The sequence below is a fragment of the Choristoneura fumiferana genome, chromosome 14 (assembly GCF_025370935.1).
Source record: "Choristoneura fumiferana chromosome 14, NRCan_CFum_1, whole genome shotgun sequence".
Classification (NCBI taxonomy): Eukaryota; Metazoa; Arthropoda; class Insecta; order Lepidoptera; family Tortricidae; genus Choristoneura; species Choristoneura fumiferana.
Genome location: NC_133485.1, coordinates 18,437,448 through 18,464,080, shown reverse-complemented (window position 1 = coordinate 18,464,080; position 26,633 = coordinate 18,437,448). Strand labels below are relative to the sequence as shown.

The window sequence follows — 26,633 nt, the reverse complement described above, 5'->3', positions numbered from 1 at the left end:
TGGATGTTGATAAGTAGGGTTGCTTAAGTCGATTTGCATATTATACCTAAGTAATTATCTTATTAATTAATTTAGCATGTTTTTGTAAGACGATGATTTTCCTGAGTTTCATTACGATGCCTTAGTGTTTTCACCATGAAACCCTAACTTTGTTTTTTAATCAATTAAATAATTGACTATATAGCCTCTTGGTTTGATTTCAAGAAAGCCCGCAAGTAGAGGATCGTAAGTTCAGCAGGTTCAAAAGTTCAAACTTCAAATTACTTTTAGAAATCCATGTGTGAAACTACGCTTAAAATTAACGACGATCTTTACGGCGACGAAAAATATCTGACAAATTAATAAAAAATCTTAAATGAACCTGCACAAATCTGCAAAGCAATTCAACTGAGTGTGTGTGTGAAGTCCCTGATCCGTGGGAACTTCAGCCCAAGCCCTCTTCTTCTCGGAGAAGGCCTGTGCCCTGCATTAGAGCGTAGGTGTAGCTCAAAATAATAATGAAATAACTAAATGATAAAATTAATTAGTTAATCGGGCACCACTGTAGAATAACTTTTCGAATCACGAATTCTAAAGTGACCACATGAGCGGACGCTAATGCTTATAGCTGTAAGTAGCTTTTTGATTTGACTGTTTTGTTCTGAGACGTCATTGGTCTGTTTATCTCTCTCGAGGAAGGTAGTCTGTAAAGAATTAACAAAATGGTTTATTTTCGTTTGAGAAACCTGTTCCAAGGGATATCTTGGCGTTGTTATTCGAAGAATTCAATAAGGTAAGTACATAAATTGTATACATAAACAACTTCGAACGTTTCAAGAGTTGTTCAGAACGGCATAATTTTTTGATAAATTATACTTAGGTATTTGTCTTTAGCTTTGCATAGTGTGAGATAAAGTCGCTTTCATCTGTCTGTCTATGTGTATGTATGCATAGATCTTTTAAACTTTTAACTTATCATAACGTGGTTTTAGCAAAAGGTAGCGAAATTTAAGAGGATGGTTTTATTTGGTAAAATTAATAACACTGACGCGCCCCGGCTTCGAGCGGGTCTGGTTTTAGGGAAGAAGGGTGAAAATGTAAAGTTACCGCCTTTGATTATAGACTTTTCTAATTATTTTTGCCTTTTTTTTCAAGGTTTCAACCTCGCGATCTGATGCTAGTTATAAATAGATAGTGGGAAGAACTTTAAGTATGTCCTTGTAGGGTTCTATTAGCAATACTTAATTCAATGTTATAAACTTTGGATATTAATGAAATTATATTTTTTTTCTTAATTCCGACAGCCGCAACGCAATGACAAACAAACTGGTATTGTACGGAGACGAAGCATCACCTCCAGTTCAGTTCGTCATGATGGCTGGCTCCATGTTAAATATTGAAATGGATTTCCGTCACATTGATATTTTTAAGGCAGAAAATCGATCGGATTTTTACACAAAGGTAACAAAACGAACTGACGGACTAGCATATTCATATTCTGTAGCCCAGAGTTCATTGTGATGTCAATACAGGCTTAATTATTATTATTGAGTTATTTTTTACATTTGTATTTACTGGTATAGTCTAAAGTTGTATTAGAAGCAATCTGTGAGTAGGAATTTATAGTTATTAAGTGTATTTTGAAACCTCCAAACTTAACTGGCTTTTATATAAAATAAAATAACGATACACAAAAGCCCCCGTCAGATACGAGTACTATGCTATTGAACCGTTTGTTGCCAATTAATGCTACTAGATGCACTACTACTTTACTTACAATTAATTGAAATTATCTTTGTGTCATTTAGATGTTAGGCTTTGAAAATGTATGATATCATGAATACAAAACCTACATGACTACATTTTAGTGTTCAAAAGCAAGTAGTATACCTGCTTTTGATGCTTTTACAGATAAACCCACTGCAGAAGGTACCGGCATTGCGAGTCGATGGTGACGTGATCATCTCTGACAGTCACGCCATTGCTATGTACTTGTGTTCCATCAGCGACAGTCAGAACCTCTACCCAGAAGACCCTGTCACTAGGGCCAGGGTCAACCAGCTGATGTTCTTTAATGCGGGCACCTTGTTCCCCATCGATAGTTTAATATTCGTAAGTACATATTGCCAAACATACATACGATTCAATTTGAAATTATATTTTTAATCGTTTACTTACATCACCACTTCAGCTTCTCAGCCTAAATAACGCCCCAAAGCACAGGCCTCCTCTCAGAATACGAGCCGAAGCTCCCACGCTGATTCAGTGCGGATTGAGAACTTCACATACACCAGAGAATTACTTCGCAGGTTTGTTTGCAGGTCTCCTCATGATGTTTTCCTTCACCCACCGTTAAGCTGGTGGTAAATTTCACATTTTATTTTCTCGCATGAATTATGAAAAGCTATGAAGTGCGAGCGAGCCCGGATTTGATTGAACCCACTGTCTTCTACGTGAGAGGCCATAGGCCAAACCACTTAGCTTCTACGGCTTTTTTTATTACATACATAGTTCATTGATTTTTAACTAATTACATCGATGAGATGAAGTCGAAGATTAAGTATGTAATTTTCAATCTTACCGCACTATGTCTAATTTTAAGTCACTTAATATGGTCTTGACTATACACCAGCACCAGTAATTACAATGTGTTATTTTAGACTCAATATTTTCGCGGCAACTGGCCTCCGAAGAAAACGAAGATCGAACAATGGTACTCCGCCTTAGATCACTTGGAATACCGATTGACAAATAATAGATGGCTTGTGAACGACAAGGTATGGCTGTTTTGTTATTTTATGTAGATTTTGATATTAAAATTGCACCAACATTTAAACGGCATTATAATTTGTTATAGATGTGCTTAGGTGACATTTGCTGTGCTACTACTGTGGGCTCTCTCCAACTGTTGGTGCCACTCCTGGATCGTCATGTGAAACTAAGCGCGTGGATAAACAGAATAAGGCAGCTACCATGCTTTCAGATACATTTACGTGGAGTACAGCGCCTGAAAGCCTTCGTGGAAACATCTAGTTAAACTTCTCCTAAGTAATGGAGTAAGGGTGAGCCAAAGTTCACATAAAATTTCGACTCCGATTATTTGCAGTCCGAAATTGTTTTCATAATTTCATAATTTTTTATACTATAAACAATCACTAATCATAAATTCTCTGTTAGTAATCTAATCTAAGTTACTGTACAACGATTATAATTAAAGAATTATTGAAATTCATAACGTCGGTACTCATAAATCTATTTTGTACTACTTTCAGTGGCGTAGCTAGCTAACCAAAGGCCCTGGGGCAAAAAATAAACTAGGACCCCAACTATTTAAAACCGTTTGTTCCGTATACCGAATATTCGAATGTGAGAGAAATTTTCACTAGTTCAATTTATAGTTTGTAAGTCAGAGTCCGAGGGGCCCCCTGAGCTTGGGGGCCCCAGGGCACTGCCCCGTAAAGCCCTCCGGTAGCTACGCCACTGACTACTTTTTATAATTTTCATATATTTTTTCAACATAACTACCACATGCTGTTACGGACGCGCTAAAAAATAGGTTAGTTTAGAACTGCGATCCTAACGAAAACTAGTGGCCACCATAAAAGTAATGGCGGTCCCACTGCAGTTATGAGTGGCTACAAAAAGTTATGGTTGATTATGAACAATATCATTATAAGTATAAATAAAATCTTATTGATATTCACAATTAAATTAAATCTGAAGACAAACTATTATGAAATACTTCATTCAAATTTTGGTAATAATTAGAAAGAGCGATGATTAAAACTACAAATCGTTAGTAGCAAAATAATCGGAAAAGCAATTTTATGTTACCCAATAAATATGGATCCTTTGCCAGTCGATTATTTTTATCTTGTTTTTAAATGCACTGGAATATTGGTTCATATTGTCTATTGATTATGATTGTGGCTTTATCACATACTTAGTTTAAATTGATGATTACTTTATTATATGTATGTAACCTAGTTTTTTTAAATATTCTTGTTAACTACAAAGAGTTGTGAAATGATTTTTATACTTAACTAATTACTATTAATCTCTAGCAATTATTGCTATAGATTATATTGCCCTCTTAAGGCAAAAAAAACACATCTGAGGACAATCTTCGTCAGATGGTATAAATAACTAACCACATTAAAAAAATTTTTTTTTTACGATACAGTCTTTTGCCCTAAGAGGGCAAAATGTACTTACTTATTTAGTTTATTGAACAAGAAAGAAATGAACTCTTTCTCTATTATGTTTCAAGTTATTCTAAGTCTTATCTAATTGTCAATACTGATCATATTAATTTTATATCAATGAAATAATTAAACGTGTTGGTCAAACATTCCTTTTTTAGGTGCTTATAAAAATACTTTAACATCACGACTGTACATTTACCTACCCATGAAAAAAAATCTTCAAAGTTACCAAATAAAAAGAATTTAAATATTTTTCGGTATTATTTATCAATCCTGGCAATAACTAAACGTCAAAACCTCTACTCTCTATGGACTCTATTGATTGGTCGACGAGGAGATGTAAAAAATGGCTGCCTTGCCTTCTCCTACTCAGGTAGAATTAATTAAAATTAAATAATCTGTGTTGTGAAAATTAAACTGACATACAGCTCTGAGAAAAGCTATCAAAGTGATCTACCGTATAAGGCAGTTTATATTGCCAAACAGACATAACATACTGAGATAATCCGTGTTAAAGTTTCGTGTACTATAGTTGGTTTACGCTGCCTAAAAAAATATTGGAATTGATGTTTCAAGCAGTCCGTGTTAACAGTTATCTTCGATATACAGTGTAGTGAATATTAGTGGTGTATACTACAGTTATAAACCCTAATTACTGAGTAGTATCTTTAGTATAGTAGTTTTCGCGAACACTGATAGTCATGAACTGACCAAATGTCACACCCATCGTGTGATTGAAAAATACTTGTTATTAAAGTAATAAAAAATCGCGAATTTCGCGTTTTCAAAATGTGGCTTGAACCATTGCAGGTGGCAGGGACCCACAGCGCTATATACGAAGCGTATTATCACCAGGTAAGTGGTTTTTGTTTGAAGTACGTTACGCTGTTCGGTTTGCATGTTTCAGTTAATAAATAAGTTTCTAAGGTTGAATTTAACGTATTGATTATGGAATTACGCTATAACGTCTTACGGTTGTCGGTGTGGATGTTGGGTGTTACCAATAAAGCTGTACGCGGTCTGACCTTGCAACTGTAGCTGATCAATGATTTCGATTATGTACCCCTTTAATTGGCTCGCCGAAATCCATTTTCACGTTATTTGATGAATAATTATCGATGATATTTTATAAAGTTAAACATAATACTTGAATCTTATTCAAATCCTATTGAATTCTCATTGAATTAGTCCTGACAGTGTCATGCTCTGAGATTATTCATCTTGATAACATCAGAGAGATATCTAATGATATTATTCAGAGATATATTGCATAAGAACATTTGTTTTTCATTTGAATATAAAACTATTTATATTATTGGCAAAATTCAAATCACCTTGTGGCAAATCTAAATTAATCTAATTAGAAAGAAAAAGCAGATGAAGTGTTCCATGTGCAAAAATTGGTCTGTTGCTCTGCAAAATATCTTTTCGAATAAATTTTTCTACTTCAAATCCTTGGCAATAAAATCATTCAATTAGTTTATTCATCAAGTTTATTAGTCCAAAATAATTTGTTTTTACTCAATATTTTATAAAAAAAAAAACATTAAATCATTGGGGCTACTCAGCAATAAGTACAACCATATTTTGTTATTTGTTATGTATATGTTTAAGTCATACTCAAAATAATGTGCTTACTTTCTCAGATATTCTGTATATTTCATAGATCTGCTTTTTTTTTTAACAATTTTTTTTAACTTTATTTATTAGACATATTCTGTCAAAGTTAACAGAAATCAAGAAAAACAAGGTCTAGAAATGTCTTGCCAGGTAGCTGTCATCTATAATTACATATCATATCAGTTGTTTACATACTACCTCTTGTTTGTTTGTTGCAAAAGATAACCAAGTGATTCAAGTGTCTGCTCATTGAAAACAACACTAATTTAGACATTGCTAGTAAGTTTCTAAGGTCTAAGTCAGAATTGTCACTGAAGTAGAAATAATTTGTACTGAAAAAATAATAATAATATGAGTTGGTTCTCCACCTGTGCTTGTTTAATTCAAAGGAACAATATGAAGACAAAATATGAAGGTGTAAATGTGACTGTGAGACAACCACTTTCAGAAGAAGCGATGCGAGTTTACAAGTTCATTAGACAGTTCTTTGCATCCAGAGACTAGGCTTCGGCACAAGGGAGAGAGTAACATGTATCTGAGGCTTCCCATGAGGCTGACATAGTGACATTAAGGGGCTGTTTCACCATCCATTGATTAGTGTTAACTGACGGTTAAATGTGATGCCGTCTCCGTCTAATCGAACAAATCAAATAGAGATGGTATCACATTTAACCGTCAGTTAACACTAATCAATGGATGGTGAAACAGCCCTTAAGTGTACTAAAGCCTCGTTAAAATTTAAGATTAAAGAAAAAAAAAGTCAAAATCACTTAGCTTTAAAGTAATTTGTTAATTCATGCATGGTTATTTGAATAACATAATTATCCATTTTTTACCATGTATGAGGTACATAATTTTGAAACTTAAACCTTTATGCAAGTTTTTTTTTCTGTTCTTGTAACAACTTGTCATTTTTATTAGTTTAGTAATATACATAGAACACATTATGAAGAAAAACACTAAAAAGGCAAAATAAATTAAAATATGTTTTTATAAAGTTCTGGTGTTTTTGGTTTTAGACAAATATTTTAATTTTAATTCATTAAAGTGTTAATAATTTTGTGCAGCCTTACAATCCATATAAATACGTATTTGACAAAAAAATATTTTAAGTACATTTACGGTTACATAGATTCTAATGCAATACATGTATGGTTACAGATGGATTCCAACACAATGTGTTTGTGGTTACAGGTGGATCCCAAGGCAACGGGGGCGGTGCAGGCGCTCGACGCAGCTCGCTTCCTCAAGAAGTCGCGCCTCAGCGACGTGGTGCTCTCCAAGATATGGGACCTCTCTGATCCCAATGGCAAGGGATATTTGGATAAGGTCAGCTCAAATAATTGATTGGTTCGGGTACCGAAACATGTTTCTCTATTAAAATATGGGTATGCAATCAAGCGTGGATTAAATTAACATATTTACATTAAAAATCACCCAAAAATCTCACGTGAGATCAACAGAGGAAGGGGAGTCAATTTGTGTTGTTTGACGTGGTTCACACGGCATTTGTCCTGCACGTTTTTTTGAAGTACAAACGTTTGGCATAAAGTTTCAATGTATTACTGTAAAAAAATGTGCAGGACAAAGCCGTGTGAACCCAGTCAAATGTTGCAGCCGTGCTTGCGATTGGCTCCTTTAGTTATTTAACGGTTTAATAATTAAAGGACAAACTAACTAACACGTGACGTGACACAAATGTTAAAGTTTTCAAACGTACATCACGACACTAGCGCCAACTAGCCTGATAAAGAACTCTCATTGCAATTTCAACTTTCGATTGGTGAGTTAAGGCAGTTAGTAGTTCTGCACGTGCGCTTCGTTACGGCTTAGTGGAAGCACACTCTTACTCATCAGTGACGTTGCCGAGTTATTCGACACTACAATTGTTTCAAGGTTGATTGACGACAAAAAAACGCCTCGTTCACGCAGTTCAAATATTGACTTGGTTGATGCGGCTAGCATGATGTTTTGTTTATAATGAAACTTGTAAGTTTTGTTAAAAAAAATGCAAGCTAGTGTACCAAAGTAGTGTATGAAATTTCAAGTCATCGAGAGTGCTGGAAGCGAGTCAAAATTAAGGGTTGTTTCACACCTACCACAACCACACCACGTCGCAGCGTTAAAATGCGGTCAAGCAGTGGTTACGTGCGTGAATAGTGTCGCTGCAGCATTTTGCAGTTGCGCTGTGGTGACTACAAAATGTGGTTGTCGTGTGATTGTGGTACGTGTGAAACATCCCTAGTTCGCGGTGCCGCCGGTGGTTGCGTTGCTGTTGCGATGTGGTTGCGATGTGGTCGTATACACACGCGGTCGATAATGACGGCAAAATGTGGTTCGTGTGAATTGTACTATTCATTTTCAATACAAAATATGCGCCCGACCACGTGTTGTGGTTGTGGTAGGTGTGAAACAAGCCTAACTTGCAAGATTTTACCTAAAAACAACAACAAGAAACAGGGCTTTTTCTTAGTAAACTCTTCTGTGGCAGTTCAGTACTTAAAAAAAAAACAGGATTTCACTATTCATCTCATCATTTAATATCAGGTATTATCGGGATAGAAAGTAGCATATGTGTTATTCCAGATCTCAAGCTACATACAAAATTTCATCGAAATCCGTGCAGTAGTTTTAGCTCGCAACTTTCGCAATTATAATACACTCATCAAAAGAACATAGGGGTATTTTTTATCCCCACACAATGTTCAACATTTCAATATAGGTATGACTGAGTCAAAATATCAAAGTCTAGGCATAGGGTATTGAGTTTCCTAAGACTTTTTTGAGGATGAGTAAGAATCGCGAAAGTTTAAAACATTATGAACCACTTAAGAGTCGCCAGTGGGTACAGTCACCAGCATTAATATCTGCCACAGCGGAGCATGCAAAAATATCTGACACGTCCTTCCGGCCCTAGAAATAGAGTCGTATCAGATATTTATGCACGCTTGTTGTGTCAGATATTGGTGCTGGTGACTGTACGCTTCGCCGCTGATCGCATTTTCATACAAAAGTAGTTTTATTCTAATTTACAAACAACACACTGAAACAAAATAAAACTTTGCGACTATAATGGGAGCAGCTATTTTGATGCTTATAATTAATTTTCGTTCATATTCAATGTAACAAAATAAAATCACATTAATTTAAAGTTTTGTATGAGAAATGGAAATTCGTTATTGTTTTTTTCCGTTACATTTTATTTTATACCAAACCTAATTATAAGCATCGTAATGGCTGCTCCCATTATAGTTGCAAAGTTGCGTTTTGATCTGTAGTGCTGCTTGTAAAGAACGAAACTCCGTTTATCTACATGCATATCATAACTTCCCTATTATATGTTCAGAAACGACTATCAAATGGCCTTTATTAAGAAACCTGGTATCTGCGGGTGCATCTTAATGTTCACATTAAAGTACAGTGCATCTTAATGTTTACATTAAAGTATCGGTCGGGTGCATCTTAATGTTCACATTATAGTACAGTGCATCTTAATGTTTAGGTACATTAAAGTATCGGTAATACTTTTTTTTAACAATGCATATCTGTACATATTGTAGAAAACTTATGACATGCATGTAGATAATAATTATTATTCAAAGTCAAAGTCAAAATACAGGCCATATCTGAACATATTATAGAAAACTTATGATATGCATGTAGATAAAGTTATGTATGCGGCTATACATAATTAGGCATTAAAACACTCGTGTGATCTTAAACTCGCCTTCTCGTTTCATAAAACCACACTCGTACTTTAATGCCTCTCATTATGCACCAGCCACATAAATAACTAGTACTACATACTACATGGTACTACACTGGTCGTGCTAGTATCACTAGAGGATGTTTAATTTAATTACACTCACTGATACCGTTATCGCCGCAGCCGCTCGTTTCGTTTATTTGTTTTGTCTCACTCACAAACTTCAATTGTAAAAATTAGTTTAAAATACTTCACGAGTGTCATTTGTTGGTGTATTGTAGTGAATTGAAATCTAAAGGATTGGCAGCCGAGCCATGTATTAAAGGTACGGTAGGATGTATTATAGTTTAAACATCTGAAACAAACCAATTTTTGATTCAATTTAATACCTTCTTATTGATCGGGAAAAATACGAGATTATAGTTGAACGCGATCTTGATTATTTAACGGTTCACAACACTATACACTAATCTTTGAATATCACTTGATCGACATGAAACACCTTACACAAGTAAATCATGAACTGTTTGTTCTATTTTTTTTTGTTTGTTTATCTAACTCTTTCTCGCAAAATATGTAGCGATAAATCGATATTGAGATTTAATAGAACATGATAGGTATTACAAATAAATGTTACAATTAATATAATATTCTAGATCTTTTTTCCGTTTCCGCTCTTTATTTGCGAACTCTATACCGCCCCTTAGGTTAGGGTGCAATATTTTTTTCATCACTTTGAAACGTGTGCCTAGTTGTGGATAACGCTCATTTTCGAGGCTTAAAGACTCGAGCCCTTAAGACTCCAGAGTCTTAAAGACTCGACTATATTTGAGAATTAAATTGGCTTATTTTATGCGTATGGATGCAAGATACCGTCTTTGCGGGCTTTGAGTCGTTAAGCCTCGAGAGTCTTTAGGGTTCGAGTCTTTAAGCCTCGAAATGAGCGTTGTTCACAACACTAGTGCCTTTACATAACAAAGTTGAGTTTACAACTCCATAACCGACTAAGATGTTTCGCTTTTTATCGTCCAATACCCTAAAACGGGGTCACAGGTCACGGATTAAGACTGCAATAAAAAGAACCGCCAAATGGGAGCATAAAACTGGCAGTGTCTGTCTGCTACACTGGCACTTATGTCAGGAGACGGCACTACTGCCAAAAAATAAGCTCTAGCTAGCTAAAGACTTTACTCGTAGTATATTTTTTTTAGTGTAATAAACAATAGCTAAACATAGTGATTAATACGGTGTGGATTTGGCGAGCGCTTTATCAAAGTTGGCTTCAATGAGGTTTGTGGTTCATAAATTGCTTTATTAATTTTGCACAAAAACGAATAAACCACACAATCAGACAGTCACTATATTATACTATCGAAGCTTATAAAACATAATTAAAATCGCAACCTTAAAGGTAAATATTCAAACGACATAGCTACCCGTTGCTAGGCGACTCGGTCGCCTTAGCAACGGCTAATAACGCCTAGGAACCAAAAAACGCTGAAAAAAACACGTTTCTTGTATGATGACCCCCTTTAATTTGTAACTTTATTTTATTTTTAGTATTTGTTGTTATAGCGGCCACAGTAATACACAATCTGTGAAAATTTCAAGTGTCTAACTTTTACGGCTTCAGAGATAGAGCCCTGTGACAGACGGACAGACAGACAGACAGACAGCGGAGTCTCAGTAATAGGGTCCCGTTGGCACCCTTTGGGTACGGAACCCTAAAAAGAATGAAAAGAATGATTTAATCATGCTAACCCTGCTTTGGCGCATTGCATATCTACGACGACGATTGAGTCGGGGTATGTAACCCTCCTTCGTCCCCCCCGTTGTCTCCCTCCTTATGTGATTTGGGGGGACCCCCTTATCCCCCTTGTAACCCCCTTCGTGATCCCCTTGTTCCCCCCTCGTGACACCGTATCTAACTGGCACGTTTCCCGCAGACGGGCCTGTTCGTGGCGCTGAAACTGGTGGCCCTGGCGCAGGCCGGTAAGGACATCAACATGAGCAACATACACTCCGAGGCGCCGCCGCCCAAAGTCGTGAGTATCAATAACTAAGGCTACTACGAAACTCGAAACTCGAAGTTCGTATCGTACCGCCCCTCTCGCTCTCGTATTGAATAGTATAAGTGTCAGAGGGACCGCACGACACGAACTTCGAGTTTCGTAGTAGCCCTGCTGGCCCTGAGGGCCTACCATGCTCTCTTAATACGATTCAGTTTAGGCTCTAAACTGAACTGCATCGCTATTTCGTACCACTACGTTACTTTTGCGATTCAGTTCAAGCACGGTTCAGCGACAGCGATACAGACATTTTCATTCACTCACTTCAAGCGGTTTTCGTACCATGTCGCTTAACTTGAGTGGGATTTGAATAGCTTCAGTGTCAAATTTAGCGATTCAGTATAAGTTACTCATTCTGTCAATTCTTTTGGAATTTTAAGTGTTTTACTTGGAATATTTTTAAATTTCAAGAACTTTTAAACTTTTATTCAAGTTTTATAACTTTTCATAGACATTGTGCTTCTTAACTCCTCATTGATAAAACTAATTTTTCAGTGAGAAAAGAGACTCGTGGATTAGTGACAGCGTAAACATTTTATTTGTAATCAACACAACGGTTGCTAAGAACACGGAATGACATAGTTATGGTTTTCCAAAATAAAGAGGTTTTAGTATACAATATTTAGTAATCATATAGCGGCATCCCAATCGCGACTTAGCGTTTCAGTTTCGGACCAGAGACAATATCGGTCTTTCATTCACTTGTAAACCATTGAGACTCAGCTCTGAGAAATAAACGTCGTGGTACCAATTTCGACGATTCAGTTTTGGTGCCTAAATTGAACTTCTCTGCGTTTGGATCGTTTATGAAAAGATCATGGTAGGCCCCCTGTACTACGAAGTGAAAAGTTCGAACTTCGTATCTTGCCGTCCCGCTGACGCTAATATAATTTGATACGAGAGTGAGAGGGACGGTACGATACGAACTTCGAATTTCGTAGTAGCCTCCCTGTTGCTAGTCAACGAAAAGAAATATTTATTAGTTCACACACAATGAATATAATTCTGGTTACAAAGGTATTATATAGCATTCTATTGATGCCCATGCCATGTTCAGCCAAGTTAGGCATGTGAATTATTGTGAATGTCTGTAGGTTGCGAAATTTCAGTAGTAAGTATGTATTGTCGAAATTAGACATTAATGACATTGTAATAAGGACCACGGCACGCGTTATCGTGAACGACTCTACCTATAACCAAAGGCCCTGGGACAAAAAATAAACTAGGACCCCAACTAAGCTATTTAAAATCGTTTGTTCCGTATACCGAATATTCCGAATGTGGGAGAAATTTTCACTAGTTCACAGAGTCCGAGGGGCCCCCTGAGCTTGGGGGCCCGGGGCACTGCCCCGTCTAGCCCTCCGGTAGCTACGCCACTGAATTCTGCCCTTGTTCTACCGAATTATAGTTTGCGGTCCCAATGGCAATGCATGGTTTGTCGGTGTATATTTTAGGGCGAGCTGCCGAAAGTGCCGCCGTCGCAGCCCCCGGCGCGGCCGGCGGCGCCGTCGCCCGCGCCCTCCGACTGGAGCGTCAAGCCCGGCGAGCGCGACAAGTACAACGCGCTCTTCGACTCGCTCCAGCCCAGCAATGGGCTCATAGCCGGCAACAAGGTAACTAACTGGGATCATTTACTGTCATTGACTTAGGGGCCGTGGTGGCCTAGTGGTTTGACCTATCGCCTCTCAAGCAGAGGGTCGTGGGTTCGAACCCCGGCTCGCACCTCTGAGTTTTTCGAAATTCATGTGCGGAATTACATTTGAAATTTACCACGGGCTTTGCGGTGAAGGAAAACATCGTGAGGAAACCTGCACAAACCTGCGAAGCGATTTAATGGTGCGTGCGAAGTTCCCAATCCGCACTGGGCCCGCGTGGGAACTATGGCCCAAGCCCTCTTGTTCTGAGAGGAGGCCTGTGCCCAGCAGTGGGACGTATATAGGCTGGGATGGACTTAGGGGCTGTTTCACCATCCATTGATTAGTGTTAACTGGCGCTTAAATGTGATACCGTCTCCGTCTATTCGAACAAAACAAATAGAGACAGCATCACATTTAACCGCCAGTTAACTAATCAATGGATGGTGAAACAGCCCCTAAATGGAAAATCGAGAGCCGGAAATCATACGTCCAAGCAGAAAAGTGCCAGTTTGAAATGCGACAAGGAAAACGCCCATCTTGAATATCGTCAAAAATAGAACCTTGTCTATTTACGTAGTGCTACGTAAAATAAAAACATTTGTATAGAAATTTAGTTCAATTTTTTTTTAGTACAATCACATTTTGGACCGTATTGATTTTGGTCCGAATTCAAAATAGTCCATTTATGTGGACAATTTTCCATTTGTATTGAATGACAGTAAATCACTGGGACGCTGGATATCTGTGCACCGCCAGGAAGGAGGTGGTATGTATGATGGATCAGGTCGTGTCCGAGAAAGGTAAACCTTTACAGCCTTATTCATAAAAATCCTTAATTGAGGTTTGATCGGTCTGTTACTTAGCAGAATGATTAAGCTTGTTAGACGGTTGTCAAGAAGTATGATTCATAAACGCTTCCTAGCAGTCTGCTAGTTGTTGAGCTGCTGATAGACGGATTAGACGCGTTATGTTGGCCATCTTGATGAAGCAAAGACAAAATATGGCCTCATCGAGAATTTAAAAAAAAAACCGGCCAAGAGCGTGTCGGACACGCCCAAAATAGGGTTCCGTAGCCATGACGAAAAAATTAAGTAATATTTTTCTAAGGATTTCGTATTTTATACGGAATCTTCCAAGTTTACGTACATTTTATACCTTAGGCTGCTATTTACTCAAACTACTAATAATTCTCAAGCAAACTTAGCCGTTATAGTTTTCCTTGAAAGTTTGATATACTTACTACTATCCTGAATTTCTTCAAATTTTTCCACCCACCGGTTTAGATTTTAGAGGGGGGGACGGACGCTCGATTTTAATGAAAATGTAGATAGATAGATAAAACGTTTATTTGTTACTGCAAACCCACACAATCAAAATTACATAAATTAAAAAAAAAGAACAGTCCTAACTTAAAAGTAAACAATTTTCAATTGTTTGTGTGCGCAATTTGCACTTTAAAGTTGAAACCCTCCCTTCAATAAAAATATCTTCGGTATGGTTTTTTGCTCTTGTCAAAGTCAGCTGTTCAAATTTGTGGCGGCCATTTTGTGACTTAGCAGGGAGATAAAGGAGGGTCTAACGGTCTTCTAACTTTAGCAGAGCCTTGATCGACTGATTAGCGCTAACAGGCGTTTATGAATCGTGTTTTTAGCATCAGGCTTCAAGGAGCCTTCAAGGAGGCTCTAACTTTTTATGAATAAGGCTGTTAGGCTGTATTTCCACCAGACATGTATGAGGTAACTGAGCGGAGCGAGGATGCGTACCGAGGGCGTGTAGCGGGCTCCGCTCAAATAAGTAAGTGAGAGGGGGGAGGGGATTGGAGGGAATTTCTTTCCTAATGAGAAGCAAGAAAGTTTAGATTTATTTCTTTTCGCGAAGCAGTTGGTCTTCCGGCTGAAAATATTGTTTTTGTTTCAGGTGAAAGGTGTGCTTATGGAGTCAAAGCTTCCTCTAGACACGCTTGGCAAGATCTGGGACTTAGCTGACCAAGACAAGGACGGCATGCTCGATCGTCACGAGTTCATGGTGGTAAGTAAACTTAATAATACATGGTTTACTTAATAGAGTTTTTATAGGCTCTAATTAAGTAAGCCATGTATGAAGTATGTCTTTGTTTGTTGTACTAAAAATCAAAATGTTAAATGTATTGATTGAAAATTGGATACTATAGACTTCTAACTAGATTTTTTAGATTTTTTATTAAAGGGTTTTCCGAGTAAAATCAAATATGTTTTCTATTATTGTTTATTTGTTGTGTTCAGGCGATGCACTTGGTGTATAAGGCGCTAGAGAAGCACGCGGTGCCGACGACGCTGCCGCCCGAGCTGCGCGCGCCCCCCTCGCGCCCCGCCTCGCGGCCCCCCTCGCGGCCCCCTCCCCGCAGCCGCGCCCGCCCCCGCCCCGCCCGCCGCCTGCACAGACCAACGCCAGCCTGCTGGAGGGGCTGCTGGACTTGTCCAGCGTGAGTATATTTATACCCTTTACGAAGTTTAGGACATAAGTTTTTGGTAAAAAAATATTTTTTCACTTCTCATGCTCGTAAAGTTCGTGTTTATGCTGTATCTGGGCGACATAAAATGACTTTTTATGTTCTAGTGCATAAAATAAAATCTTCGTCTAAGACCAACTTAAGACCAAGGTAATCGGTGTCAACAGCCACAAACAAAAAAGTTTGTACATATTTTTTAAATAATTTTTAATTTCTATGAAACTAAAAATCAATCAAACCAATCATAATAAATCAGTAAAATTAGAAACAAATGAATTATTTTAATAATGCATAAAAAATAAAAGGTATATAGAAAGTGAATTATTGTTTCCACTGTTGCTATTTCATTTCCTCGCAATCTAAGTTAAAAACAGAGTGTAAAACTCTAGCATTAAACCCACTTTCCCCTCGACGTGTCTATCAACCCTAGCCGTACCGGCTCGGGTGGCTATATGAACGTCTTGGGTAAAATGGCTCGTTTTATGCTCTTGTTGTACAATCTACTATTGAATCCAAACTCTTTTTGCTGACTACTTTTTGGTGACTGTACTTATATTGTCACCCAAACTACACTATGCACTTTTGCAACTTGTTCATTGTCCCGCAGCCCCCGTCCTCGCAGCCGTCGTTCACGGCCCCCCCTCCCCGCGGCTGCCCAGCTGGGGGGCGCGGGGTCCTGGGTGGTGTCCGCGGCTGAGAAGGTCCAGTATGACGCGATGTTCGACGTCGCGGACGCCGATCGTGACGGGCTCGTGTCCGGCTTGGAGATCAAACACACCTTCTTGGAAAGCGGGCTGCCGCAGGCCACACTAGCGCATATATGGTGAGTGCGGAAAGAACATTAATAAGTAAATATCATGGGCGGATTATGCAAAGCTAGTATTATGATGAGTATTAGACAGTGAAAAACAAATGTATATAGATTAATATGTACTTCAATTTATGTTAAAATGTACAATACTCGAGAACAAACATTCGTCATACAACTCATCATTCATACAACTACACTGATCGGGGATCGAACATGATATTTCAAACTTCTCAAGTTCTCTAGCCACTAGATAGATAGTTTTTTTGTAATTAAATACGTTATTTTATTAGACAACTCCTGAATTTGTAATATTTTATTTGTATGTATATTCTCACATTACACATCATGGCCTATTTTATGTCCCAATGCAGGCGTCCCATTATCTAGCATGCACTACTTTTGCCGTATTTTTTTTGACGCGTTTCGTACTCAACCAGAGCTCATCTTCAGAGCAACACAACCGTTCACCATGCTACCAGATGATAGGCTCTGTTTGTGTCGGCAGGGCCCTCTGCGACACGGAAGGCCTGGGCAAGCTGAACCGCGGGCAGTTCGCGCTCGCCATGTGGCTGGTGCGGCGTGCGGCGCGAGGGACGCCCCCGCCCCCGCCCTCACCCCGACATGCGGCCCCCCCTCACGCGCAACAACAGGTAAGGGACCTTCCACACGACGTTTACTTTGCGCTCGTTCTTATCGATGCAAACGCAAGTCGAACGCTCAGCAAACGCAAGGAAGCCGGTTCATTTTATCCTTACACACGATCCTTGCGTTACAGCGCGTTTCTTTTGCGACAAAAAAACGTGTAATATCTGTAAAATCAGAATTGCGCATCGTCAACGCGTAAAAAAAAACGTCGTATGGAAGGTCCCCAAGAGAGACATTTATGGACCGATCAATTTAGACAGTTTGGTATTCTGATATTTTGATATAAACAAATAAATATCATAAGACAATTGACACCAATTTTATTGACCAAGACAAAGTAAGCAAAGCTTATGTTAGGAATACTAGGCAACGAATAAACGTACTTAAACAGATAAATATTAAATACTTACATACCTATGTAATCAAACATCCAATACTCCAGAGCAAATATCGACAATATCGTAGGATTTGCTGTCAGGTTCTCTAATATTTTTGCATGAAAATGAATTGTCATATCATCAAAATGCTGCAGTATAATTTTGGTATTACTTTTTATTTGAGACAGAGAATTATTTGACAATCAACATAATATGCCCGACAATCTTCTCATCTGTGCCGCAACTGTAATAAAAGATGTTATTAGAAAAAAGAAATCGATGATGAGTTCCTTTTATGCTCCACGTCTCACTTAGGGACACTACACGCCCCCTTCGGGACCACCCCCTTGAGGACACTACGGAGGCTGGGGACACTACGCACACTGGATACTCCCCCCACTGCGCCTCCCCAGAGGCATTGCACCCCCTGGGGACTCTACGCCGCCCTCTGGGAATACTACGCCCCCGTAGAACCATTACTCATACTGTGGATACTTCCTCCCTCCCCTTGGGACACTGAGCTTCCCCACGGGCATTTCACTCCCTGGGGACTGTACGCCTCCCTCTGGGAACACTACGCCCTCTGAGAACACGACGCCCCCCCTAGAACCACTACGTACATTGTGGATACTTCTTTCCTCTTGGGAGACTGCGCCTCCCAGGGGACACTACGCCCCCCTGGGGATACTACGCCTCCCTGGGGATCCTATGCCCCTCTAGGGACACTAAGCCCTCCTGGGTGTTTGACTATTTTGTATATGTTTTATAAATTAAAACTACACAATGCCTGTTATCGAATAGAAAAACATTTTTTAAGCTACCTTTACAAATAACAAAGTTATAAAGGTTTGAAATTCAAGATTAGACAGAGAAAGACATACTGGCATGTGACGTCACACGCCAGTACCGCCATACTTGCTGCATAGAGAAAAGCGTTTGAGAAAGAAACAGGTATATAGATTTTTCAAAAAATCACTATAAATCCAATTTTCAACCGATTTAAATTTTCTCTTCGCTAAACACTATCTTTTTATCTATATTCTCATAGTAATATTAAGATATGGCAAAATCAGGAGTTGTCAAATACCGTATCACACGCCCCCTAGGGTCACTCCACTCCCATGGGACACTATGCCACCGCTGGGGACACTAAGCCCCCTCTGGAGGTCTACGCCCTAATATTTCAGGATTTATTTCAGGGCCATCGTGTAGAACTCTTACGGTTAGGTTATTTTTATAAAAATCCTGAAATATTTACACTTTCAGAAATATTAAACAGTTGGGAAATGAATAGTTGCGAAATGAAACAGGTTGCCAAACGTTATTCGCCGAAACATTAGTAAACCGTCTACGCCTGTTTCGATCCTATTGTCGAGTTAGATACTGGCCTGTAGACGTCAGTGTCGGCGGGCACAGCGGGCGCCAGCACCAGCCGGTCGCGGGCGTCTATGCTGGCGCGGCCTCCGCTGCCGGCCGCCAGCGCGCGCGCCGCCGCCCGCGCCCCAAGCACTCGCCAGCTGGGTGGCTGGTCGACCAACGTTGTGCTGTCACAATAGTACATTGGGTCTTATCGGCGGTATGTGAGGAATTACGAACGAGACTCGAATAGAGTCTATTTACAAGCCCGAAATCGAAGATTGAGGATTTTCTGAGTTGAGCCTCGCAATTCCTATACCGTACTTAAAACATACAAACAATAACTTTAAAACGACAGTTAAAGCAATTTTTTTATTTCTAATAGAAAAGAAATTGTACGATGGGCGAATCAACTTTTTTACCGACACTAATCTGTCCGCGACATTTTTCAAACAATTACAGATTTTTGTAAGTAAACATGTTTTTTCTGTAATTTAATGAATACATGCCATCCTACGTAAGTTCAACGTATTAAACCGTGAAATATCTTGTTGGAAGTACGATTTTTTGGTAACGCCAGAGACAATTTTGGTAACGCAGGAGACGCCCAAAGTGTGGGTAGAATAGTTGATTGGCCCCGATACCAGGAAACATGTGACCACAATAAAAAAAACCATTACGGCGCTTGGGCTTAATGCTAGAAGAAAAGTTGTTTAAACCAATACTCCGCCAGTAATTGCCTACTTCTAGGCCTAGCCAGAAACTGTTCGCATCATAATTGATGCGGCGTATTTTTATTTAGTGTACTACGGGTATACCTACGTATGTAATAACTTAAGCATATTGGAGTATACGTACCCAGGGCATTGTAATTTGACGGTCTGCCCTGCCCTAGCGAATACTATATTCCTCGCAATACTTGGTCGCTGTGTCAGGAACACATCCAAGTCTTGCTTCGATGTGTTCTTACAAGGAATCTGAAAAGAAAAAAAAAACAGCAAATAAAGCAGAGGTCCGTAAGACATAATTCGCAATTCAAACAAGTTTAAGCAAACTTACATCTTCTTAGGGAATATGGAAGCATTTTTTAATTTATTCAAGTAGTTGTTTGATAAGACCGAGTAGCGGATGAATATTTTAAATATCTTAAAAAATACGAAGATTGGACGTTTTAAGTTGTAAATTAGATAGAGAGATCTAACATGCTACATAACGTCACATAGCAAGACAGCAGTAATAAGCTACTGGCAGTTCAAAACCGATCGTCTTGGAGATCCTTGGGGAGTGAATGCCTACCTCTGTCAGTAGACTTTCGTCTGAAGATGATTATAAAATTTATAAAATAACATAGCAGAATGGATTTATTTTGTAAATTTGAAGTACACTTGGGAGCAAAGAAATCGAGCCACCCTTGCAAATTTTTACGTTTCCATGATAACACATACGACCTAAAAAAACATAAAATCAACGTAAAAATTAGCCGTGGTGGCCTAGTGGTTTGACCTATCGCCTCTCAAACAGAGGGTCGTGGGTTCAAACCCCGGCTCGCACCTCTGAGTTTTTCGAAATTCATGTGCGGAATTACATTTGAAATTTACCACGAGCTTTGCGGTGAAGGAAAACATCGTGAGGAAACCTGCACAAACCTGCGAAGAAATTCAATGGTGCGTGTGAAGTTCCCAATCCGCACTGGGTCCGCGTGGGAACTATGGCCCAAGCCCTCTTGTTCTGAGAGGAGGCCTGTGCCCAGCAGTGGGACGTATATAGGCTGGGATGATGATGATGCAACGTAAAAATTGCGATTTCTTTGCTCCCAAGTATACTAAACAAATTTGGTTGTTTCTTGGGAAGTTAAATAAAAGCTCCGTGATACGAGTGTTAGCTTCAATAAATATTTTTCTCAAAATGTCCGTAAAAGTTGACATTATTCTTTACATATCAGAAGGTGAAGTGCATAGTTTATGGTCAGGGAAAAATTAAAAAGTTAAAAAGATTGCAGGCGCGCTAGCTCGACAATAATGAATTAGCGCGCCTGCAATCAGTCACATTTTTTTCACGTTAAAAAGGCCATGGAAATGTTGGCACAAGTCGTATACAGCCAAGTCTAATGGCCGGTATCAGATATTTTGTTGGAACTCCAGACTTTTTCTATTGGATCTGAAATAGCTTGTGGTGTTTTCGGTGGAAAAATACACCTGCATTTTATTTTAATGAAAAAAGGCGAGAAAGCATAAGAAAAATATTGAATAAAATTAAATTTTACAATATATTTTGAGAAAAAGTTTATTCTATTTCAGAATTATTCACCATTTTTGAGAAAAGCTTTATTTTAGTCTCGGCTGGAATAGCAATTGCCGGCTTCGTATTAGTTAAATGGACTCGCAAGCTCGTCCGTTTAATACTCATACTCAGCCAGCAATTGCCTACTTCCAGGCCACGACAATAATCTACTATTGACGTGACGTAGTGATATTACAACACCAAGCGACTTTTCTATTGGACACACATGATTCGATCTACATGTGGTTCTGCTGATCCTCGCTAGATGGCGCTGCAGGTCTGAACATACAGTATCAACTAAATGTCTTACCTTACACAGTCCCATCATGATTTCATTCCGTCGCCCCCTTACTTCTGGTATGGATAGTAATGATGCAGGCAGATTCTCCGATCGGCAAGGCAGTCCGCCCGGAAAGTCTTAAAAAACAATACCTTAGTTAGACCGTTTACAAAGCAAACATCATGTTGATGGCGTGAAGGTATCAGCAAATCCAATCAGAATGTAGTTCTAGCATTACAGTATATGTAAATATTTTTTTTAACCGGAAAACTAAACAGTAAAAACATTTGAAAGTAAATTTTGTCAAGTTCGATAGTGATCTATTTATTGGAAACAGAGCCATCTCCCGTTCTGAATTAGCAGTTTAAGCATTACAAGATTTTCAACATAGATGGCGCTCGACGATAAATAATCCGAAAAAAAGTAACTATTGTATTTTATTGTATGCATTCCGGATTGAGCACTTGTTTCTAAATCAGATTCCTCACAAACTCTATCGCATTGTAATCACAGTGTAAAATCATCCATGAAATCGATTCAGTGCAGAATTATTGTCCCCGATTTAGGCTTAGTTTTATTCCACGAGTTAGTGCTGCAAGACATCTGTATTATGAAACAGGTATAAATATTTTCTTAGTGAATTGGACCGATATTTTGTAAGCTTAGTGTCTTTCTAACTTATCCTGAGACCATTCTTTGTTGTGCTCTTCGGAGCACAATCGCATTATCTGTTTCTTTTAGTTAAATAGTAAAGTATGGAGGTAGAAATAGATGGTAGTGCCCCCGCGTTAGAGGGTTAATTCGTGTTCGAAATACACTGCTTACACGTTGTAGCTCACTTGACCAATAACAATAGAAGCTTATAACGTCATTCTATAGCCATCCACTGCAACAAGGAGATTACCTCTTCGCACTAAAATGTAAGGTAAAGAAACACACACACACACACACACACACACGCACGCACGCACGCACGCACACAAACACACAAACGCACGCACGCACGCACGCACGCACGCACGCACGCACCCACACAAACGCACGCACGCACGCACGCACGCACGCACGCGCGCACGCACGCACGCACGCACGCACGCACGCACGCACACACATCACTCCTGTATTTCCAAATGGGGTAGGCAGAGCATACGAAACTTTACCGCTTCGGAGCCACTTTTAGCAATTTTAGGTAAATAAATACCTTCAAATATTTTCGTGTCCTCAGTCAACAGCTGTTCCCCTTTATTCGTGCCGTTGTCAGCTTTCTAAAACATAGTAGGGTAACATACATGAGACATACATATCGCATACATACAAACGTCAAGACAAGACACCTAAGTTCACCAAGAACTCGCGTCGCTCATGCAACAATTAATTAATATCATATGTATACGCTATCACACATCGCGATGGATGACATTTAGTATAGAGATGATTTGAGACTCTGAGGACATATAGGATAGTTTTTATCCCGCAAAATTGTATAGTTCCCATGGGCGTTCGATAAACGAATTCGAAAGGACACCAGTTAGTTTGTTTTAGGGTGACTAACATATGTAATTTTTCCCACTAACGTCGAGCCAAAGGCTACTAAAAACACAGGGAAGCTTAAAGTTCCATATTACAGACTGGCTAAAACCGAAAAGTCGTTTCTTGGAAATTGCGTAGGTACGTTTTATAATAAAATTCCAATGAAACTGAAACAAAATTCAAATCTTTTTTCAAGGAGACATTTAATCTAAGGCGTATTATAAAATTAATGATATCATGGACAGGGATATTTGGCAATAATTCCGATCCGCATTGGCGATCCCTTACTTCAAATAGGGAACCTACTGTGTTAAAAATAAAGTTTTGTTAAATACTTGTGATGTATAGATATCATTTAATAATATTGTAAATCTGTTTAAAAAAATATACCTCGTTGACTCTCTTGCCGGATTATTCTCAACAGAGGTTTTTCCGAATCGGTGGTAGATTTTTTTTGACATTCATAAGTGCTTGTTACAGTCTAAATTTAATAAAGATATTTTGACTTTGACTAGGTTTTAGATTACTCACATTCTCGGCGATCTTCACATAGCACATACCGTACCTCCGTCGTCTGCCTACGCCCCCGCAAGTGCTGCACTCGCTCCAAGGCGCCCAAGAGCTGAACACAGTCAAACCTTGGTTGTCCAGCGTACGCGGGGGGGAGGCGTAAGGGCCGTGCGATGTTTCAGGCTTCACCTGTCATATCATAATTGATTACATTACATTTAAAAAATTAAAAACTTTCGGCCGAATATTCGTATGATCGGTGAAACCCATGATCGGCCTTTCTCTAAACTCTTCAACGGTTAATGGCATCAACTTGAAATTTGGTATGCAAATGTAGTTTGGGTGACAATAGGTACAAGTACAGTCAACAAAAAGTACATTCAGCCAAAAAAGTTTGTTTTAAAAATGAATATTTTAACAACTTTTTTTATTTTAAACTAGCTTTATCCCGTGTCCCGTGAAAGCATAAAAAATAGTTTATCTCTTTCTTGAGGGGATTTCGTAAAATACCTTTTTTGTGCACCTCTATAATAATAATAATAATAATAATAATTTTATTTCAGATAAAAATCCATAGCTTTGTTAGTAGATACAGTCACTCTTATAGACTAAGGTTAGTAGTACAGTACAAGTCCTATATATACGACGTAAGTCTGTCAACGACCGGTGCATGTAGGCTCAGCCAATGTTTTGTTATTGGGCTGTCCCAACGAATATGTCTGTCAAATATCAAGTTTTTGTATCATTTTGGAGATATCCTTTTTATTCCTTATACCGTAGCGATTTAGAAAAATAACTACATACTTTAGAAATAAAATATACAAGAAATTTATTTCCCGTCCTGTGTGAATTATCAAAAAATCCCTGCTTAGTTACTTCTAAAATACATTTCTCTGATCCTCATCCATACTAACGAAAATGCGAAAGTGTGTGTGTTTGTATGTTTGTCCATGTTTCACGTCGAAACGGAGCGACGGATCGACGTGATTTTTGTCATAGAGATAGTATGTGCCAGAGAGTGACATAGGCTACTTTTTATCCCGGAAAAAATGTAGTTCCCGTGGGAACAGCGCGCGATAACCGAATTCCACGCGGGTGAAGCCGCGGGCAAAAGCTAGTCATAATATATGTAACTGACCACATTGTAGTCGTCATCGACAACCTCCAGTAGCACTAGCCCGCTCACACTGCTCCCGATTTGACAAGAATATACTCCAGCGTCGTCTGTCGCCGCATTGTATATCAGCAGGGCGTCTCTCTCTTCCACTATGGTGTCCTTGTCTTCGAGTGGGGTGAAGGACAAGTTCTTAATAGACTGGAATATGCACACATGTTAAGATTATAATCAAAGTCTGTTTGCCAGGTGAACTTATTTTAAGGGATCTGTACCAGTTACCCTTAGTAGATGAGAAGAGGATTATAGTTAGGGACTGATAAAGAGTGATTTTAAAAGTCAGAAATAGCCAAGGCTACAATACCAATGCTTTTAAAAAATATAATACATACATAATAAAATATACTACTAAGTACCATCAGCCAAGTAACTGGTCTATTTGGTAATTTTTAAACAAGCTCCCATCAAATTATTATGTCGCTAAAGTCGAACTTTCAAGTTGACAGACACGTCTATTGGCATTATTGTTTTATGACGAACGATTATCAACTTTAGGGTGGTACACCACATATTTGGTTGATGTTACAGCCGAGTTCATAAACTTGTAAGCAAAAATATCTGACGCTTCTACGCCGTTAACAATAGAGTCAGTGTTCAGATATTTTTGATCGAATTGTCGCTCACAAGTTTATGAACTCGACTGTACATACAAAATACGTATGAATAATAAATAAAATAAATTATAACAACACAATATGACCAACACACCCAAACAGTGTTCCCAATAAGCAAATGGTATGAACCAGCACTTGTTGGCGTGACGATTGGATGCTGAGACCGCCGATACGAATCATTACCTTAGAGTACTCCCAGCTGGCTCGTTCTGCCGGCGACACACACATGCAGGGCAGCCGCGCCACCGCCCCCTGGTATGCCACCACAGCTTGTGAGGGCAGGCTGCCGTGTGCAGTCACCGAGTCCAGCTGACGAGCGCAGCAGTCGTAGTATGAGGACCAGAGGGACGCTATGACAGCCTTCTGTTGGGTGCCGTCTTGAAAAGGAGAAGCATGAGATGATTTAGCTTGATTTTTACTAGTATAACAATATTTAAAAAAAAATGCAAGATTTTCGTTGACTGTACTTTTTTGGCGTTCCATAACTCAAAAAGAAAAACAAAACCCTTATAGAATCACCAGCGTGTTATTAGCAGCTTAATTTACATATATTCTGTCCTCCTAAGGCAACAGGTGGTATCTCGAAAAAAAAATTATATTATATAATATTTATATAATATGATCAAAATATCTTAAGCTATGCAATGGCATAAATAACTCAAGTATCATTTTTGAGATACCTCCTTTTGCCTTGAGTATTGCCCTACTTAATCTGTGGGAGAATCACGTTTTGACAGCTCACAAAGAGTACGTCAGTTGACTCTTGCAAATTATCACACTATACATTATTTAATTATCAGTACTAACGAGGATATTCTAATTGTCCTTTTCCAACGTCCCATTGCTTTCCTTTTCCTTTCGGCTCCCCGTAAATTTTGATGCTACGTCTTCTCAGTTCTTTTACTTTGTTATGGATCTTCTTGTTAAAGTTTCCATGTGAGAATGTGAAAATAATTAGAATAAATATTAAGATAATTTGTAATCTGACATTCTTTTGCGTGTCAAATATTTAAATTGATTTCAGAACGTATTTTTAAACTAAGAATAGTAACTTTTTCTGTAGAACGTATCGTCTGCAACTTTTTAAGACAATGAGGTTTCACGTGTTTGTGTATGATTAAAAACCATTTACTAGTCTATGACCTTTTAGTTAACTAGTTGTGGCCCGTTACTTTATCTGCGGAAACAGTTCGAAGTTATTATTTTCCCCAGAATGAAGTTAGCCTATGACAATTATGATACTGTCATTATCATCGTGATCATCAGCCGGAAAACGGCCACTGTTAAACAAAGGCCTTCCCATTAGGACGCCACAATGAATGACAACCCGCCACTTGTATCCACCGGTTGCC

General features: G+C 38.8%; 3 protein-coding genes across 4 annotated transcripts; 2 read left to right on the top strand and 1 right to left on the bottom strand.

Moving 5' to 3' along the window:
• Positions 1-625: 625 nt before the first annotated feature.
• LOC141435377 (glutathione S-transferase 1-like) lies at positions 626-4,436 on the top strand. 2 transcript variants are annotated; one of them, XM_074098094.1, is made up of 5 exons: positions 626-772; positions 1,284-1,440; positions 1,891-2,091; positions 2,640-2,756; positions 2,837-4,436. In XM_074098094.1, exons 1-5 carry the CDS (start codon positions 702-704, stop codon positions 3,014-3,016), a joined length of 726 nt encoding a protein of 241 aa, XP_073954195.1. In that variant the 5' UTR covers positions 626-701; the 3' UTR covers positions 3,017-4,436. The 2 variants fall into 2 exon arrangements, with proteins under 2 accessions (XP_073954195.1, XP_073954196.1); XM_074098095.1 differs by lacking the exon at positions 626-772 and adding an exon at positions 1,152-1,189.
• A 37-nt stretch (positions 4,437-4,473) lies between these two features.
• Eps-15 (Epidermal growth factor receptor pathway substrate 15) lies at positions 4,474-18,124 on the top strand. Its single transcript, XM_074097576.1, has 10 exons — positions 4,474-4,557; positions 4,995-5,039; positions 6,999-7,133; positions 11,457-11,555; positions 13,034-13,192; positions 15,134-15,244; positions 15,478-15,677; positions 16,312-16,527; positions 17,021-17,165; positions 17,951-18,124. The coding sequence occupies exons 1-10, from the start codon at positions 4,531-4,533 to the stop codon at positions 18,122-18,124; spliced, it is 1,311 nt and encodes a 436-aa protein (XP_073953677.1). The 5' UTR covers positions 4,474-4,530.
• Positions 18,125-18,885: 761 nt separating this feature from the next.
• Positions 18,886-26,239, bottom strand: LOC141435054 (protein FAM187B-like). Its single transcript, XM_074097575.1, has 8 exons — positions 26,089-26,239; positions 25,465-25,658; positions 24,632-24,808; positions 23,515-23,682; positions 22,655-22,718; positions 21,484-21,590; positions 19,752-19,870; positions 18,886-19,081 (listed from the first exon to the last, which is right to left on the bottom strand). The coding sequence occupies exons 2-8, from the start codon at positions 25,507-25,509 to the stop codon at positions 18,886-18,888; spliced, it is 876 nt and encodes a 291-aa protein (XP_073953676.1). The 5' UTR covers positions 25,510-25,658; positions 26,089-26,239.
• Positions 26,240-26,633: the final 394 nt, after the last annotated feature.